Source organism: Phoenix dactylifera, unplaced genomic scaffold (assembly GCF_009389715.1).
Source record: "Phoenix dactylifera cultivar Barhee BC4 unplaced genomic scaffold, palm_55x_up_171113_PBpolish2nd_filt_p 001532F, whole genome shotgun sequence".
NCBI lineage: Eukaryota > Viridiplantae > Streptophyta > Magnoliopsida > Arecales > Arecaceae > Phoenix > Phoenix dactylifera.
The window spans coordinates 15,252-31,268 of NW_024068841.1; the positions used below are offsets into that span (position 1 = coordinate 15,252).

Below are 16,017 nucleotides of genomic sequence, written 5' to 3' on the forward strand. Positions count from 1 at the left end.
AGGTGGTTCGCGAATCGGGAGCAGACTCAACATCCCGAAGCGACACCCGCGCGTTGTTATCCAGCTGGCTCTGGAGTTTATTTTTATGTTGTCCGACGCGATCGCAGGCGGTTGCGCCACCTCGGCGGCGCCCACCGCCGCCGGCGCCCCATCCCTCTCCTTCCGCCGCTCCGTCTCGAGCCTCCACCTCCCTACGCGGCTGCCCTCGCCGCCTCCGCTCCGGCAGCACCTCCCCGTCCGCGCTCTCGCTTTGAAGCGAAACCCCAAACGCTTGAAATACTCCGCTCCGCGCTTCTTCAAGGTCACACATACACACACTCTCTCGCTTTCTCTCTCTGAATTTTAGTTCCAGTTTAGAGGTTTTAATCCTTTTAATTTTATGGACTTCCTTACGGTTTCTATCTTTTTTGGGTGATAAATAAACAAATTTAAAAGGATGGGGAGAGGATGGTATACGTGGAGATGGACCCTTCGGGATCCGATGGTTGGAAGCTGGAACCCATTATCAAGCTCATCAAAGAAGGAGGCGTCGGTGTGATCCCCACCGATACCGTGTATGCTCTCACTCCAAACGCTCCTCATCTTTCTTCTATTATTTTTACCAGTTTGGACTGAGTATTGATTCATAATTCTTAGATTTTCTTTTTATAAAAGAAAATATATTAAGCATCAGTGGAGACAAATATTTGTGGTATTAAGAAATGAGTGGATGGACTGAAGGAAGAACTTTACTTGGAGGTGTGGATATGATACTTTTGTTAGATTCCTGCTCTATGTTTGCTCTCTTGTCTATACAGAGGCTATCAAATTAGCGTCATGTTCTAAAATTCAAGTAGTGGTGCAAGGGTGTAGAACCACAGTTTCATTATATGACCATGTTTTTCATAAGAGGATTGTGCAATGCTTTTAAACCAAAACAATCGTACGCCCCAAGGGAATTTAAAACTCCATATCCTTGCTGGAATCTATGGCACAAATTAGTTCATGGAAAGGAAGTACCATGATATTTTTACTAGTCATGATCCATGAAAACTCAAATTAACTTCTAAGAAAGCATTCAAACGAATTCATAAAATACTGGTTACTGATATAGATGAGCAAATTTTCTCGATGTCCTGAAGCTTCTCATACTTATGTTTTTCTTGTCATTTACTTTCACCATGCTTGGCTGGGACCGGATTTCCACTTGACTTAACAAAATCATATCAAAGCCTTTTTTTTTTTTGGTACAACAGCAGTTCACACACGCCGTATGTTGATGCAGCCAACTATCATATCAAAGCCTTGAATATTAACCAGATGTATGTTTTGACTGTAGGTATGCTGTGGTTTGTGATCTGAAAAGTCATTCCTCCATTGAACGCCTTCGCAGGTATCAGCTTTCTTTTCTTACATTGACTATTTGAACCTTTATCTTTCGGTATGTTCACTGTTGTGTATTTGTTCTTGGTGACTCTTCTACTAATATGTTAAGCAAGTTTCGTTAACAAATCTTTTATGGTTTCCTATCTGCAGAATTAAAGAAGAGGACTCAAAGGCAAGAGAAATTACTGCTGTAGCTTTAGTATTTTAGGCTTTAGCACATAGGAGAGTATTATGAGAGTAAACTCGTCACAAACAGGATATTAATATATAATTTTTGTCTTTATGTTGATGATAAGGACTATTATAAGGTGGTACGATTTATCTATTTTGTTACACTTACTGATTGATTAAGACATTTTTATGCAGCCCCTCAGTATTTTATGCCGCTCATTTCAAGATATAGATACTTACACGATGGGTTTCCCACGGGGTAATGCTCATGGTCAACCAAATATCTTTCGAGCTGTAAAGCATTGTTTGCCTGGGCCAGTAAGGATGGATTGTTTTTATTTGGTGAACATAACTATGGACCTTCCAATTTCCAAATACACAGCATGGACATTGATGAGAACTTTTTTACTTAAACAGTATACCTTTATTCTACCTGCAAGCAAGCAGCTGCCAAAACAATGCATAAAGCCTGGGATGGCAGCTAAATATGCATCAAGGAAGCATGTTGGTGTTCGTATTCCAGATGATTCTATCTGTCAAGCCATATTGCAAAACTTGGATGCACCTTTGGTTTGTACAAGGTTAGTTGAAACTATTAAAATAGCCAGAATATATTCTAAATCCTTCAAGATGTTTTTGCTTACAAAATTAATGCTGAATTTGTCTAGTTTGTGTATCTAGTATCCCTGCTACTTGCATACTGATAATGTGCATTTCATTCTTAAGTGTAAAGTGGCCTGAAAAAGATCAGTGGATGGTGGATCCCGTTATCATTGCAGATACCTATGAGCCAGAGGTATGAGCTATCACTTTCCTATAAGTGATGTTATAGTTAGATGAATAGTGTGTTTTAGGTTTTTTCTTGTCACTTGTTCTGTGTTTTGTTTATATATATAGAGAGAGAGAGAGAGTTGCTTTTCTGTAAATATCTGGATCAAAGTTCTAGTAGGAAACAGCTCAGTGGAGGATTTAATCCTTGTTGGAGATGGTTGATGAGCAAGCTAACTTAAAGGATAAATATAGTAAGATGTTATGGAGAAGGATTTCCAGTTCTTGAACCTGAATTACCAAATAGCTGTCAGGATGTTAGCAAAATACAATGGTTTATATGCTGGTTGCTGTAAAACATTTTCCAATGGTTGCCATTTTGCACCATCCAGTTTTTTAAATGGCTCCTTTCCTTTGAATGAGAAGTCTAAAATAGTGTTCTGAAAATTTTATTCATACATGGCTTGGTTGACGGGCTAAAGCTATTATTTTGGATAGGTGTCTGCATTATTAACTAATTTGAAGTTCTAAAAATGATTGACCTAGATATTGATAACAATAACATTTTTCATTTTGGATCGAAAGGAACTGGTCTGTGCTACCTAGAGTGTTACAGTTAGACAGAAGGGGGATATAAATACTATTTTAGATTACTCATACACCATAAGTGCAGAAGCTTCATAGAAAAAATATAATCCACAATTGAAAGGTTCTGCTCGCAGATGATGTGTGTTTAGCTTGATTTTAGACTTGATCAAGCTTGGATTGATTGTGAATAACCAGAGCTTAATCAGATGATTTAGGCTTGAAATTAATTTATTGGTGACTGACTGATTAGGTGGCTGTTCCAAACTAAAGCAGATTCAATATATCCGCCAAAGTTATAATGTGAAATCTTTTGCTGCAATTTTTTTTTTCTTTATTTAAATCAATTATTGCCTGCACCTCTGTGCTATTAAGCCTATAACATTGAAACTTAAGTGCTAATCATGCCAAGCTTTTGAGAGATGATAAATATTGGGTTTTCCAACTTTCAGACACATTTAGGCATTTGAATATTACATTCTCATATTCTATAAGATTCATATGAAAGCCCACCTGGATTATGTATGCATTTCCAGGTTTTAATTAATTACTTAATCCTTATTAGCAACTGACTTTGGAGTCTATATATATTTAACTTCGTTTGATTTGTTATAGGGTCTTGATTTTGTTGTTGATGGTGGTATGAGAGTGGCTGACCCATCGACGGTAGTTGATATGACTGGAGCTTGTCCAAAAGTCATTCGGCAAGGAAAGGTATTATGTACATCTACAGTGCATCTATCACTCCTTTTTTTGGCCTGCATTCTAGCTTGTGGTTGATTACCCTTTTCTTTTCTAAACAAGATATATGCTTTCTTTGATCGGACAGATAATGCACTATCCAGCAATTTGTGTTATATACTTTGAACTTTCAATAGAGCTCTTACTCTCTTAGCATCTTTTTGTTCAGTGTTTGTTAAACTTTTTTTTGCCAAAACATGGATACTGCAACATATTCAAAAGCCAGTAGCTTGCCAATTAGCATTCGATAAACGTAAAGCATATACACATTCATTGTCTATGGATGCCATGGGTTTATTTTGATATGATCTATAAACTATTATTCTTGCATTTTCTTCGTAGTTTATTCATTGTTCCTCTCTCTTTAATCTATGCTCTCATCTTATCTTCTATGTGGTGTCTTTTAATATATACTAGCTTTTTAGGCACTTGCATTGCATGTGCACCCTGTAGGAAGTATGGTAAAAAAATTATTCCAATCAATTTGATATTGATATAAAATCTTTATGAATTTTATACTAATTATAATAACTTATAATATAACTTTGTTATATTCATTGTATAAATAACCATGATATGGTTCCATTGCTTATGGCTATCTTCAAGCTATCAAAAAAAGAATAAGAAGAATAAAAAGATCTTTGTTTCATACCTTTGTCAAGTAGTCAATATATATAAATGTCTGCATAATATACATCTCAACAAAAGAACATCAGATATTCAAAAAGAAAAAGAAAAAGAAAAATTTGATAATTTAAAACTGTGGACACATACCAGCATGGAATAACAGTATTTGGAAATCATCAAGTTTTATAGTAACATCATTTGTCATTATAATGGGAAATAATTGTCAATAGCGAAAAAAATGGTGTTATTTGCTTGAATCATTATTATTATGTTTAGTTGAATCATAAAAATATTGAATAATACTAATTATTATTCTTTTTATATAATGGTTCTTGCAATAAGATAATGGTCACACAACAATTGTTATTTAAATTTTCAATATTGATATGTGTACCTAAAGGAGGCCCACAAAACCTTTATAATGATTGCTACAGTAAACCTTGACTTATATGAATGTCAAACAGTTCTATAACTATAATAAATTGAAGGTGCCAACTAGCTGACATGTGGAGTCTTTTATGTAAATAAAAGAGACTCAGATTTAAAAAATAAAAAATTGATGATCTAGTAATTCTAATCTAAAAATTATCAATCAATTTGATCCAAATCAACTATAACTATGATTTTTGATTTCAATAATCGTGGACTCAAAATGACAATAGTTGTCCATGAAATACCCAATCTAGAGCAATATTTTCCATCCAATAATATAGTTTCATTATATTAGGATAAAACTAATACCAAAAAAAATCATTATTTGGCAGGAGTAGATGCATTCATTACAATCTTCTTCCTAAATCTCCTTACCCAAATATGTGAATACTAATTAAGCAATTGTTAACTTTAGGTTACACTTGATTGGAGATCTAAGCAATACATTAGTGGCTTCTCTCCACTCGAGTTTTTCTTCATAACTAACCTGCTTTTGATGGGACAAATGTTTCACTGGTTGATTTTAGACTAATATTTCTGCCATCATTTAAAATATAATATGATAGTCTTGAATCATAACTATAAGGAAGAAAATTCTCTGACGAAAGGTGATATCATGAATTGCTTTCTTGGACCAACATTTGGTTTCTTTTTCCCTCATGTTCTGGTATATGCACATTATTGTAAGTCATTAGACTATTGATCTTGTGTTTGTCATGCTTCACACTGCCACATGATAAGGGGCATTGTGTGGAGACATGCCAGGTTTCATTCAGCCCGTTGTTGCCGGTTACATTTGATCAATATGCTTGCCAGTTACATTCAATCAATATGATTCTCAACTTACACTCTGATCTTGCTCGAGCAAGCTTAATGTCTCCTGTTAAATTCCAAGGTTCAGAGTGGCCTCTGTAGCTGATCCAGTCTGAACAACCCCTGTTGTTCGGGTCCTCTGTTCAACAAGGCAGAATCTGTTAATCTTGAATTGCCTCTTCCGGCAGCATGTCTGTCTCTGCCTCTGCACGCACTTGTGCATGTATGCAATGCATGGGTGCATGTGTGCATCAGCATGTGCATGCATGCATGCATGGGTTTATGCATGTTTGTGGTGCATTAGTATGCATTTGGCGCATTGGTTTGTGTGTGCATGTGCTTGTGTGTGTCTTTGTGTGGGGTGTGTGTGTGATTTGTGGGTGCATGCATGTGTATGTGCTTGTGTGTGCATGCACGTGCATGTGCATGCATGCATGTGTCTGTGGAGTTTCATTTTAGCATCATTTATGCAGTCTAGGAAGTACTTGATGAGACTGTGAAGAACCTGAGGTGGGCATTTCTGATCTAAAAGCCATCAAAGGACATGCATATTTCTCTGATCCAAAGCCATCAAATGGCATGCATATATTCTCTCTTAACCATTTGTGCTTATGTAGGTATTGCTTTTGCTCCAACATCAGGTACCGTTTCCATTCTTGCCATTTATCACCTATTTTGAACCTTTGACTTGTGGATGTTGTTAATGCAGTCCATCTCTTCTACTTTGTGTTGTCTGTAAATTGTCCACTAACTTCCTTAGGTGCTTGTTTCTTGGGTTTTTTCCCCTTTTTCTTTTTACATTCTTGCTTTCATAAAGGGACATATGGAATGCAAGATAGTTTGTTTGATAGATGGAACTTACCTGAAAAAGCTTGTTTAATTTTTCTCTTACTGTGGTGTTAGCTACCAAATTTGGTGCATTTAAATGGAATACCTCAATAAGAACGTAGAGAGCATCATGAATAACCCTCTCTCAGGGAATGGGGGGGCTGATATCAAGCATTTAAATAGTGTCTGGGATATGAAACAAATTCTGATCTTGGTTTTACCAATAAATGGACAGTTTCTGTAGGTGACACAAATGTCTGAGCTGAAGATTAAAGAAAGCATTTACTGATATAAACTGCATTAATGCTGGTTTATAGTTCAGTGACTTGGAGAAGGGTGTGAGATTATAAATTCTCTTCTTTTAACCATGAGTGATATTTATTAACGTGGCAGCTGGATATTTTGTATCCTAGCGACTGCCACTGGAAAGTCCTGCCTTTTCTTGAAAAGAATGGCTTAGAGTAAGGCAGGGTGCTCGTTACTAGCTTAGGTGACGATCAGATAGAGGGATATATATTTATTATTCATGAAGGATGTTTTGATTGAGTTCAGGTGATTCAGGTTGCTGTGGTCGACAAACTCCATTATCTTCTCATTTCAATACTTTTCTATAATGTTGGTTACTTGTTATTTTTCCATTAAATCAACAACTATTTTCTCCAATCATGTTTCGAATGCCACAACTGGTCCGGTGGAAGTTATACCTCATGTCCTCCTGCAAGTGCAGATTTTTTGAATTTGAATTTACTGTTCAGGGACCAAGGCTAGACTGGATGGTGGTGGAAGGTGAAGACCCTGCTGCACAAGAGGAGTTGCCTTTTCTTCAAGCAGCTTGAGAATATCTCCAACTAACCAAATACAACAACCAATCTTTGCTCTTGGAGTTGACTGTATAGTCTCTGATTTGAAACGAAAGCGCATGATAGTTATGAGTTTCCATATGTTGTTCAAACCTATGTTATATTCATGATACGACATATTGCTAATTTGAATGAACAGATACGTTGTGGCATCCTAGTATTCATTGCTTTGCTTTTCCTTGCTTATTTTGGTTTTATTTTATGGTTTAGATTCATTTGAAGTTTTATGAGGTTAATACATGCATGGATTCTAGTAGTACGATGAGTTTGTGTTCATCAGATTTACATCAACTCTATGTCAAGTTACATATACCCATTTGTGCCTTACATTGGCATGCCTCAAAAACTAAGATGCTTGGGGACCAGTATGTTTACTAGTGTTTGTAGCTTTTTTAATTATGAGAAGATTCAGGTGCTGCAAAGAAAGATGGTTTATCAAAGGATTTGGGAAGGCTATCATGTAGGTTAGGAATTAGAAACATGTCACACATATTTTGAGAATATAACTTGTCACGCATTTTTGAAAATGCAGCCATGTTGCATATTAGTTATAAATATTGTCAGAAGAAATCTATTAGCAGAAGTAGTTGTCACTGTTTCTGATAGATTGGGTTAGTTTTGATAAACCATCATACTGTTGAAGGACAACATGCATGGAGTTGGATGTGTAGAAAAAAGTGACCCAAATACACAATAAAGGGGTCAAGAACTTGGGTACTACCAACTGTGAGACTTTAATAACCAAGTCATGTGACCTCAACCATTAGAATCCAGGTAGAAAAAAATGTCTGAAATGATAACCATTAGACTTTAATAACCATTAATGTCTGAAATGACATTAATGGTTGGGTACTACCAACCATTAGACTTTAATAACCAAGTCATGAGAAACAAATGTCTGAAATGATAACATTAGAAAAAGCAGTGGAGTTGGCATCAACACAGTATAAACTGATGGGGGAGGTAATTAAGATAGCAGTATCATGTGCAACAAAAAAGGGCCAATAAAAGGAGGGGTTTAGATCTGTGTTGAAAATGCTGGAACGAGATGGTTGGCAAGGATGTGAAAAAATTTACCCTGAGAGAGGACACAAGCCAACCTAAAAACAGCTTTGTAATCATTAAGTCAACTTCAAAGTTCAAAATGTCAAGATTTGTTATCCAGTATTAGATTTGGCTGCACTAATGGAGGATGAGATTGCTCGAAGTATTTGGAAGCAGGAAAATGTGGAGTCTCTTATTAAAAATTCTAGGCTAAAAAGAATACTCTTTCCTCTCCTCTCATGCATTTTTCTTGAAATTGCAATTATCCTCCTACATTTTGAATTTCTGTAATGTCAGCCCTGCATTTTATGCATCGCTCAAGTCGGTCTCACAATCTGCCCAATTCCGATCATGGCTCGCCGTCTCAGTTGGTGTAGAGAAAGTTGGCTAGCATGATTTTTTTTTTTTTTAAATTTAGAGGAAAAGCGAATCTGATTTATAAAGTTCTCTGTGACGTTGGAATGTTAATTTTGTGCAACATTATCATTTCCTGTACATTTTGAATAATTGAATAAATTTTCCCTTAAAAAAAGAACATTTTGAATAATTGATATATGGACATTAAATGTTCTATCATTTTTCTTCAGCATATTTTTGTATATTTCATTGAAAAACATAAGGTTTTTCTTGTAGTGTCTGCACTCTGCACCACTGTCGTTGAGTTCTTTGTTTCCACTGATTTGATGTTTGCTCCATCCCGAAGGGAAACTTGGAAGAATAAATGATAAGTGGTTGTTTCTCCTTGTCATCTCTCAAAATGTTTTCAAATTATTCCAGTTTCCCAGTGTGTGACATCTTCGGACTACAAAGGTTCATTTAGCCTTTCTATCTCTCCAAGTGTTTATCATCATGTGCCTGAGATCAATATCCACTCTTAGATCACAATCCAGCAATCCAATTTGCGGCGATACACAGTGGGACGGTGTCCCTACATAGATCCATGTGTATGCTTTGGAACCAAGATGAGGATTACAATGGTCCCACACCCCATCTTAACCCTCAAAACTAATCATACTAGTTCTCCTTGTGATAGCAGCATTGATCTGGCCCACTGAGAGCACCATGGTCTGTCAAAAGAAGGGCTAATGATGGTGTTAAAACCATGTGGTCATCATCATAAAAAGGAGTTCAGATGCCAATCAAGGCCTGTAGGTGGGCAACATGGGCTGTTTGTTCCCAGCTCCCTGACTTGGTTCTTTATATTCCAAAGCTGAGATGGGAAGGAAGGTGTCCTCATTGGGCATCAGAAGCTCTTAAGCTGGTCCCTCAGGAGCTAAAAGTTGGGTTATGGAGACCAAATCAACCTCTTCTGTACCTGAGATATTTGTTTCACATGGATTGCCAAGAAGGGACAGTACTTGGTATCCCAAAGTTCAACCACCATTTCCCTTAGAATAGATGGCCAGAGGCTATGGTGGCCCATGGTTATGGGGGTACCCAGAGGATGGTGGCCTGAAGCTTTACTTGCCCTTTGGGTTAGGGGTGGCAGTTTCTTTGGACTCACCTACTTACAGGTACTTGACCACTGGGATGGTTGTTATGTTGTGGGACAGGGCCTGGATTCTAATGGTTGAGGTCACATGACTTGGTTATTAAAGTCTCACAGTTGGTAGTACCCAAGTTCTTGACCCCTTTATTGTGTATTTGGGTCACTTTTTCAAGTTTTAATCCAACACTCACCTGTTCCCATTCTTATTCTTATGGAAAACACTAACAGTCTTTGGCTTTTGGAGAATCTTCTGACATATTCCTAGGCTTTTTTTGGGGCATGCTCATATCTTTCTTCATCATTAACATAGTATTATGATTGAGTAACACATCATTTGATAATCCTAATGTGTTAAGCTGGGGTGAAAGTATAGACACCTGTTCTTTATAGAATGGTAGCTAACCTTTTCTGGATATTACATGTAATAAATCATTTAATTTTTTTTTAAATAAAGATGAAAAATTAATTAAGATGTTAACACAAAATGAATTATCGAAAATTCTTGAATTATTTTTATTTTTACTCTTGGCCAAATTATTCTCCAAAATGAATCAATCAAAATTATTTAATCCCTACTTGTATAGGAATAATTATGATCCATTTAGAAGCTAATGGCGAATTAAAAAAAAAAAAATACATCATAAATTAATGATACGATGTGTTGTTGTTAGTGCTAATATTTTTACTATCATTTGTTATTCTTGCCCTTCCAATACTCTTTTTTAATTGAATAAATTTACAAATATTATAGAAAACCTATATTTTCTCACATTTACTTTTCTTTCTAATTCTGGGTTATATGAATTCTTTTCCAAATTTTGACAAATTTACCATGGTCGCATGTGGCTCGCTCAGCAGGAAGAAGCTGGCTAATGGCCAAAGATGGTGGCTATCTAATATACATTTGAGATTAAAATTTTCTTTTCAATCAAACCATTTTGTTCATGTGTAAATTTGATGAACATAAATCTATAATTAGGATGTTTACTTGTGTATCTCTATATAAAGCACCATATCCAGAAAGAAAAGGGGATAAAAAGGAAGCTTATTTCATGATAACATAACTAGATTGAAAGGTTGCGAGAATGCGTAGATTGCTTTACTTAATGTGCTTGAAACTAAAGATTATATTGAATGACCAGGAGTCATGACTATGGTTTCAAGAGAGACAGAGGTTTTGCATTTTAATGGAGAAAAAGAAAACAGGGGGAAAGCATGCGAAGTGCAATTGGAAATGGACTCCATGATGCGTTGATGAAGTCGCACTTTGGAGTTTCGGGTTAGTAACAGAATAGATTCTACATGTTGGGTTTGGTTGTGTATAGATGATGTTGGATGGAGAAATGAAGGTTTGGATGTAGGTTATGTGGCATCGTTCTTGCTAGTTTAGTTGAATTATATGTTGTTCGTGTGATGGGATAGTCTTCCTCACTGGAATGGTGAATTTTTATACGACCTAAAAACTATAGAGAGTACTTATGTAAGGACCAGTGTCGTCACAGGTCAGATCTGGTTATATACTAAATGGATTTTGGATGCTTATATAGGACAAAAAAACTCAAATAATACATTCTGATTAGTCTTTTTGGATAAGATCTTGAGTTGTTATAAATACTATCAGAGCAGACCTGGTATATAGCCTATGGGGACTAAGGGACGCTGCAACATGGATCCATTGGAACTGTTATGAGCTGATTATGGTATCTGTAATTGGATTTGAATAGATTTTGATCCTTAGCTCGACGATGATACTGGAGCTTCAATTGGGGGAGTATGTAAAGAACTGTGCGGGCGTGTATTTAATCTCACATCGGCCATGTAATAGGTAGATCCTGGATACTTATACAGGGCTAAAAAATTTAAATAATATCTTCCGGTTAATTTTTTTTGAATGAGGCCCTGAATTGTTATAATTCGAATTCTTTTACCAGTAGATGCTATGGCTTAATATTTCTGCTCTCTGGGAAGGCCAAAAAAATTAAATAATATCTTCGACTAATTTTTTTTTGGATGAGGCCTGAATTGTTATAATTCGAATTCTTTTACCAACAGATGCTATGGCTTAATATTTCTGATCTCTCTTTGGAGAGATGCTTTGACGTCACTAGGGCACGGTTATGCCCTGCATCCATGCCCTTTGTCTAACAAAAGCAATATGGAAAGCTATGCCCTGATAGGAGTTGTCATTATCGAATTATCAACACAAGTAGTTGCTTCCTAAGATAATTCATGTGGCTTCCTCATTTGAGGTCCAGTTTTTTGACTCGTGGAAGGCTGGAGTTGGGACACAACAGCTTCAGGTGTAGGTTTTTCAAGCCGAGGCCAGATTTTTGAACTAATTTTTACGAGTCAAATCAGCTTTATTTGGTTGGTTGCTGCTTAATTAGGTACCCTAATGCGGCGGAAATTTATTTCTCCATTACCTTAAGATTAAAATATTGAAATGTTACTAGGCAGAACAACAAGGGTTTATTAATCCCATTTCCTGCCACAGCAAATAGGGTTAAGATCTCGTTGTTTTGTTAAGTAGTATTTTAATGTTTTAATCTTGAAGGAGTTACATTGACATACCTTAGTTATGCTCTATTTGTGCGGAAATAGATCTCATAAAATTGGATCTTAACTTCTTAGGTGAACTTTTGTGTGTCGATCGGATACAAGGCTGCTAGGGACAATTATACGCAAACTCATATTCAACCTAAACTTACTTCAAATCCAAAAGTCAAATTAAAAACAACCGTGCGCTTGATTTTTGGACGTCCCGAATCAAAATTTATAAGATGCACACTAAATTAGTCAAGCTAGTTAGGGTTTGCATCTCAATTCAGAATCCATGCCTGACCTATATATCTAAACGACAATAACTTGTTGAAGATCTACATCCAAGTAACCCAATAGTTCGAGCTTAGTCGTGTCGGCCGCCGATCCAAAGTCCAAATCAAGCCAAATATCAGTTTACATTTAGGTCTAGCTACCCTACTTGGACCTTCAACCACACTAGTTCAGACCATGCCAATGAATTTGAATTTCCATGACACATGTGGAGTCATGTCACCGACCATCCAAAAAAATCAACAAATTAAGAGGCTGGTTAGAGACTAAGGACGGTCCGTTGGAAGTGGGTGGGATCGAATCTTGGGGACGCCATCTTTCAACCGCACATCCCGTCACCGAACGGTGAGTTCACCGTTAGTCTCTGCGTCCACTGCTTAAAAGCATCACACCTCCACTTGCTGGGTGGAGAACAGCTCAAGAAGACAAGGAGGAGAGGAAGGGAGAAGGAAGGTGGGTTAGCTTTTGATAGCTGGAAACCAAATCCCATCTTTTCACTTTTTTAAAAAATTTGTGTTCTTATTTTTTACCACCTACTACAAAAAAAAAAAAAGATGGGTAGATTGTGGATATAATAGATTTTGTTCCATTGGAGCCTTAGATTCCTGATACTCTCCCCACTACCTACTGTCTCCTATCCTTTTTGTTATCGAATCATGGAAGTATTACTACTGAGAAGTATTATTATATGACTTGAGAGCTATGGAAGTGTTTGCTACACATAAGCATTATCATATGAATTTGTTTACTGAGTAGTCTGCCTGCTCTCCAGCCATCAACTTAACCCCAAAGTAATTTAGGGGAGTCCACTTCCTTTGAGGAAAGTTACATGAAAATAAAAAGAGGAAAAGTTGCAAACTCTTTTTATATGGACTTTGTTACTTGGTTTTTATTAGGTATTTTTCTTCCAAGTTGCATGACCAAAGGGTTTCTCTTGTAAAGATGGGTTTTCTACAAGGGGAGTAAGTCTAAATAGAATTAAAGTATAATGAATGAGCTTGATATGCCCCTCTGTAAGTGCCGGAAAAATTGTTAAATACTATGAGCTTAAAGCAAGAGAGTAGCATCACCTTTTAAGATGGTCCAGGATGTTGTTCCCCAAAATATATGTGAGAGGAAAACGCTGTTTAGGTGACGGGCTTTAATACATCAAGTTTATTGCAATAAAGATTTCCAAACCAAAGTAAATAGCATATTTAAAATTGATAAAAGGTTGAATCGGTACCTACGTAATCTATTATATACAAGTTGAGCTCTCTATTCAATTCATATGCACACCCATATTAATAATATTATTAATATATATATATATATATATATATATATATATATTATTTTGAATAATAAGCAAAGTCTTTATTTAATGCAATTCTTTATTTTGGACTATATAATTAATAATGTCATTAATACAGTTCTTATTTTGGATAGTCTATTATAAATATATCTAAAATAATGATAGTCGTTCATCAAGCTCGTTACTCTTGATATGAACTATTCACATTCATTATTTTTTTATTTTAATAAATTTATAAATCTTAATTCCTTCTCTCTTGATAATTTCTTATTTTTGATAAATGGATCTCTTATAACATATTATTTAGTTTTATAATAGCTAGTTTTGATGTCTATAACAACCATTATTTTGATTTGCATCATTTTTAAATTAAATATTTTTTCAATGTTCAATTTTTTCTAAAAGAAATTGTATAGTTTGCTTAATATGCAACATAAATCAAACTATTGAAGCTTTTTATTTATTATAATTTGCTATATTATTATATTATATTTCAAAAATAGTTAAAAAAAAGCCATACTCCGCAGGGTTGGTATTCTAATAATTTTTGAGTATGTGAATTGAATAGACTTATGTATTGTGTTATGTCTTTTGGTTTATATGTTTTTTGATATTGTACACAAGTTAGCTTACAACCAATTTTTAGGGCATACACTCCACTCAGAAAAGAGCACTTGAATCAAAATAATCTATATCCATATGAAGATCAACAACTTTTTAGTGATCTATTGAAAATATTCTATGGATTTAGAGATTTATAAATTGTCATAGTCATATGTATATGAAAGAAACATTCTATGAAAGAAAAAAATATGAATGGGATTTACTAAATATATTTAGTAACGTAAAATAAAAAATTACTGAGCCGAGCTCTCCACTTTTCTTGTGGACGATAGAATAAATAATATCCTTTCATAGCTCTTTATTTTGATAATAAGTAGGGCTCTTACAACTGATACAAGAGTAAGTTAGGCCCTTAAATCACTGATTAATAGATATCTATTATAAGTAAGTATTATATTGTCTATTTCTTTAATGATAAGTGATTATAAGCAATTTACAATGGAGATCTTGCTATTATCAATACTAAGTATCGTTGATACTTGTATAATTGATATAAGTATAATTTATCCTTGAGAATGTTATCTCGCTAAAACATATAAGGATTATTCTTATCTAAACTGATATTATTATATCACTTTAGATATTTGATGAAAGTTTTTGCTCGGCTATCATTAAAGTTAATTAGTTAATATGCAACAAAAATTTAGCAATTGAAGCATTCTATTTATTATAACTTGTTATATAGCATTTCTAGAATATAAAAAAAAGAAGAAAAAATCATCTTGCACATTGCATGGTGCCGGTATTACTAATATTGATATTACTTATGAGAATTTTTCTGCGAAGGTTTAGTTCTACATTCACTATGTAGATACGGATATTAATGGCATCAATACTAATGATGGGAGTTTTTGTTTGGCCATCATTAAAATTAATTGATCAATGTGCAATAAAAAATTTATTATTGAACCTCTCTAAACTCCACCATCATCCTCGTCACTCCTCTCCATTCCTCCTTAATATCTAACTAAATGTCAGCCAAGCCCCATCCACTCCACTATCTGCTCTTCTTCCAATGCATCCTTTTTGTCCTTTATAATCCCCATCGCTATCCTCATTCCTCTTCTCTATCTAATATGTTCCCAAGCCATGCTCGAGGTCTATCTCTTCTACCTCATCCTCTTCCAACACCTCTTCTTCTCTAAACTACCACTATTTTCATCCCTCCTCTCCATCTAAAATAGTCTCGAGCCTCATACAAACCCTTGCTCCCACACCTATTCGTCTACAATTCTAGAGACTCGAGCAAATGAGAATGAATAGTAAAATTATATTGAGTCACTTAACTAACTTCAGAGATTAGATTAAAATATTTTAACTTGAGAGGCACAAAATAAAAATGACTGGGAGTTAAAGGAGATAGGAAAAGCATTCTTGCGAGCACCATCTGACCAATATTTTGGGTTTAATCTGCATACTAAAAATTGCTCCAAGTAGGAAATTTGCACCTGTAGCTTCATCCAATATCTCAAGTGAAATTTAAATATTTTTTCAAGAAAATGGAAGGAACTTCATAAGAACCATCCACACTAAATCCACCGGTG

General features: G+C 35.3%; 1 protein-coding gene across 1 annotated transcript; it reads left to right on the forward strand.

Annotated features, from left to right (window-relative positions):
* LOC103707862 (uncharacterized protein YciO) lies at window positions 1–7,350 on the forward strand. Its single transcript, XM_008792546.4, has 9 exons — window positions 1–301; window positions 436–554; window positions 1,319–1,372; window positions 1,516–1,537; window positions 1,732–1,854; window positions 1,954–2,117; window positions 2,263–2,332; window positions 3,505–3,603; window positions 7,086–7,350. The coding sequence occupies exons 1-9, from the start codon at window positions 86–88 to the stop codon at window positions 7,164–7,166; spliced, it is 948 nt and encodes a 315-aa protein (XP_008790768.2). The 5' UTR covers window positions 1–85; the 3' UTR covers window positions 7,167–7,350.
* Window positions 7,351–16,017: the final 8,667 nt, after the last annotated feature.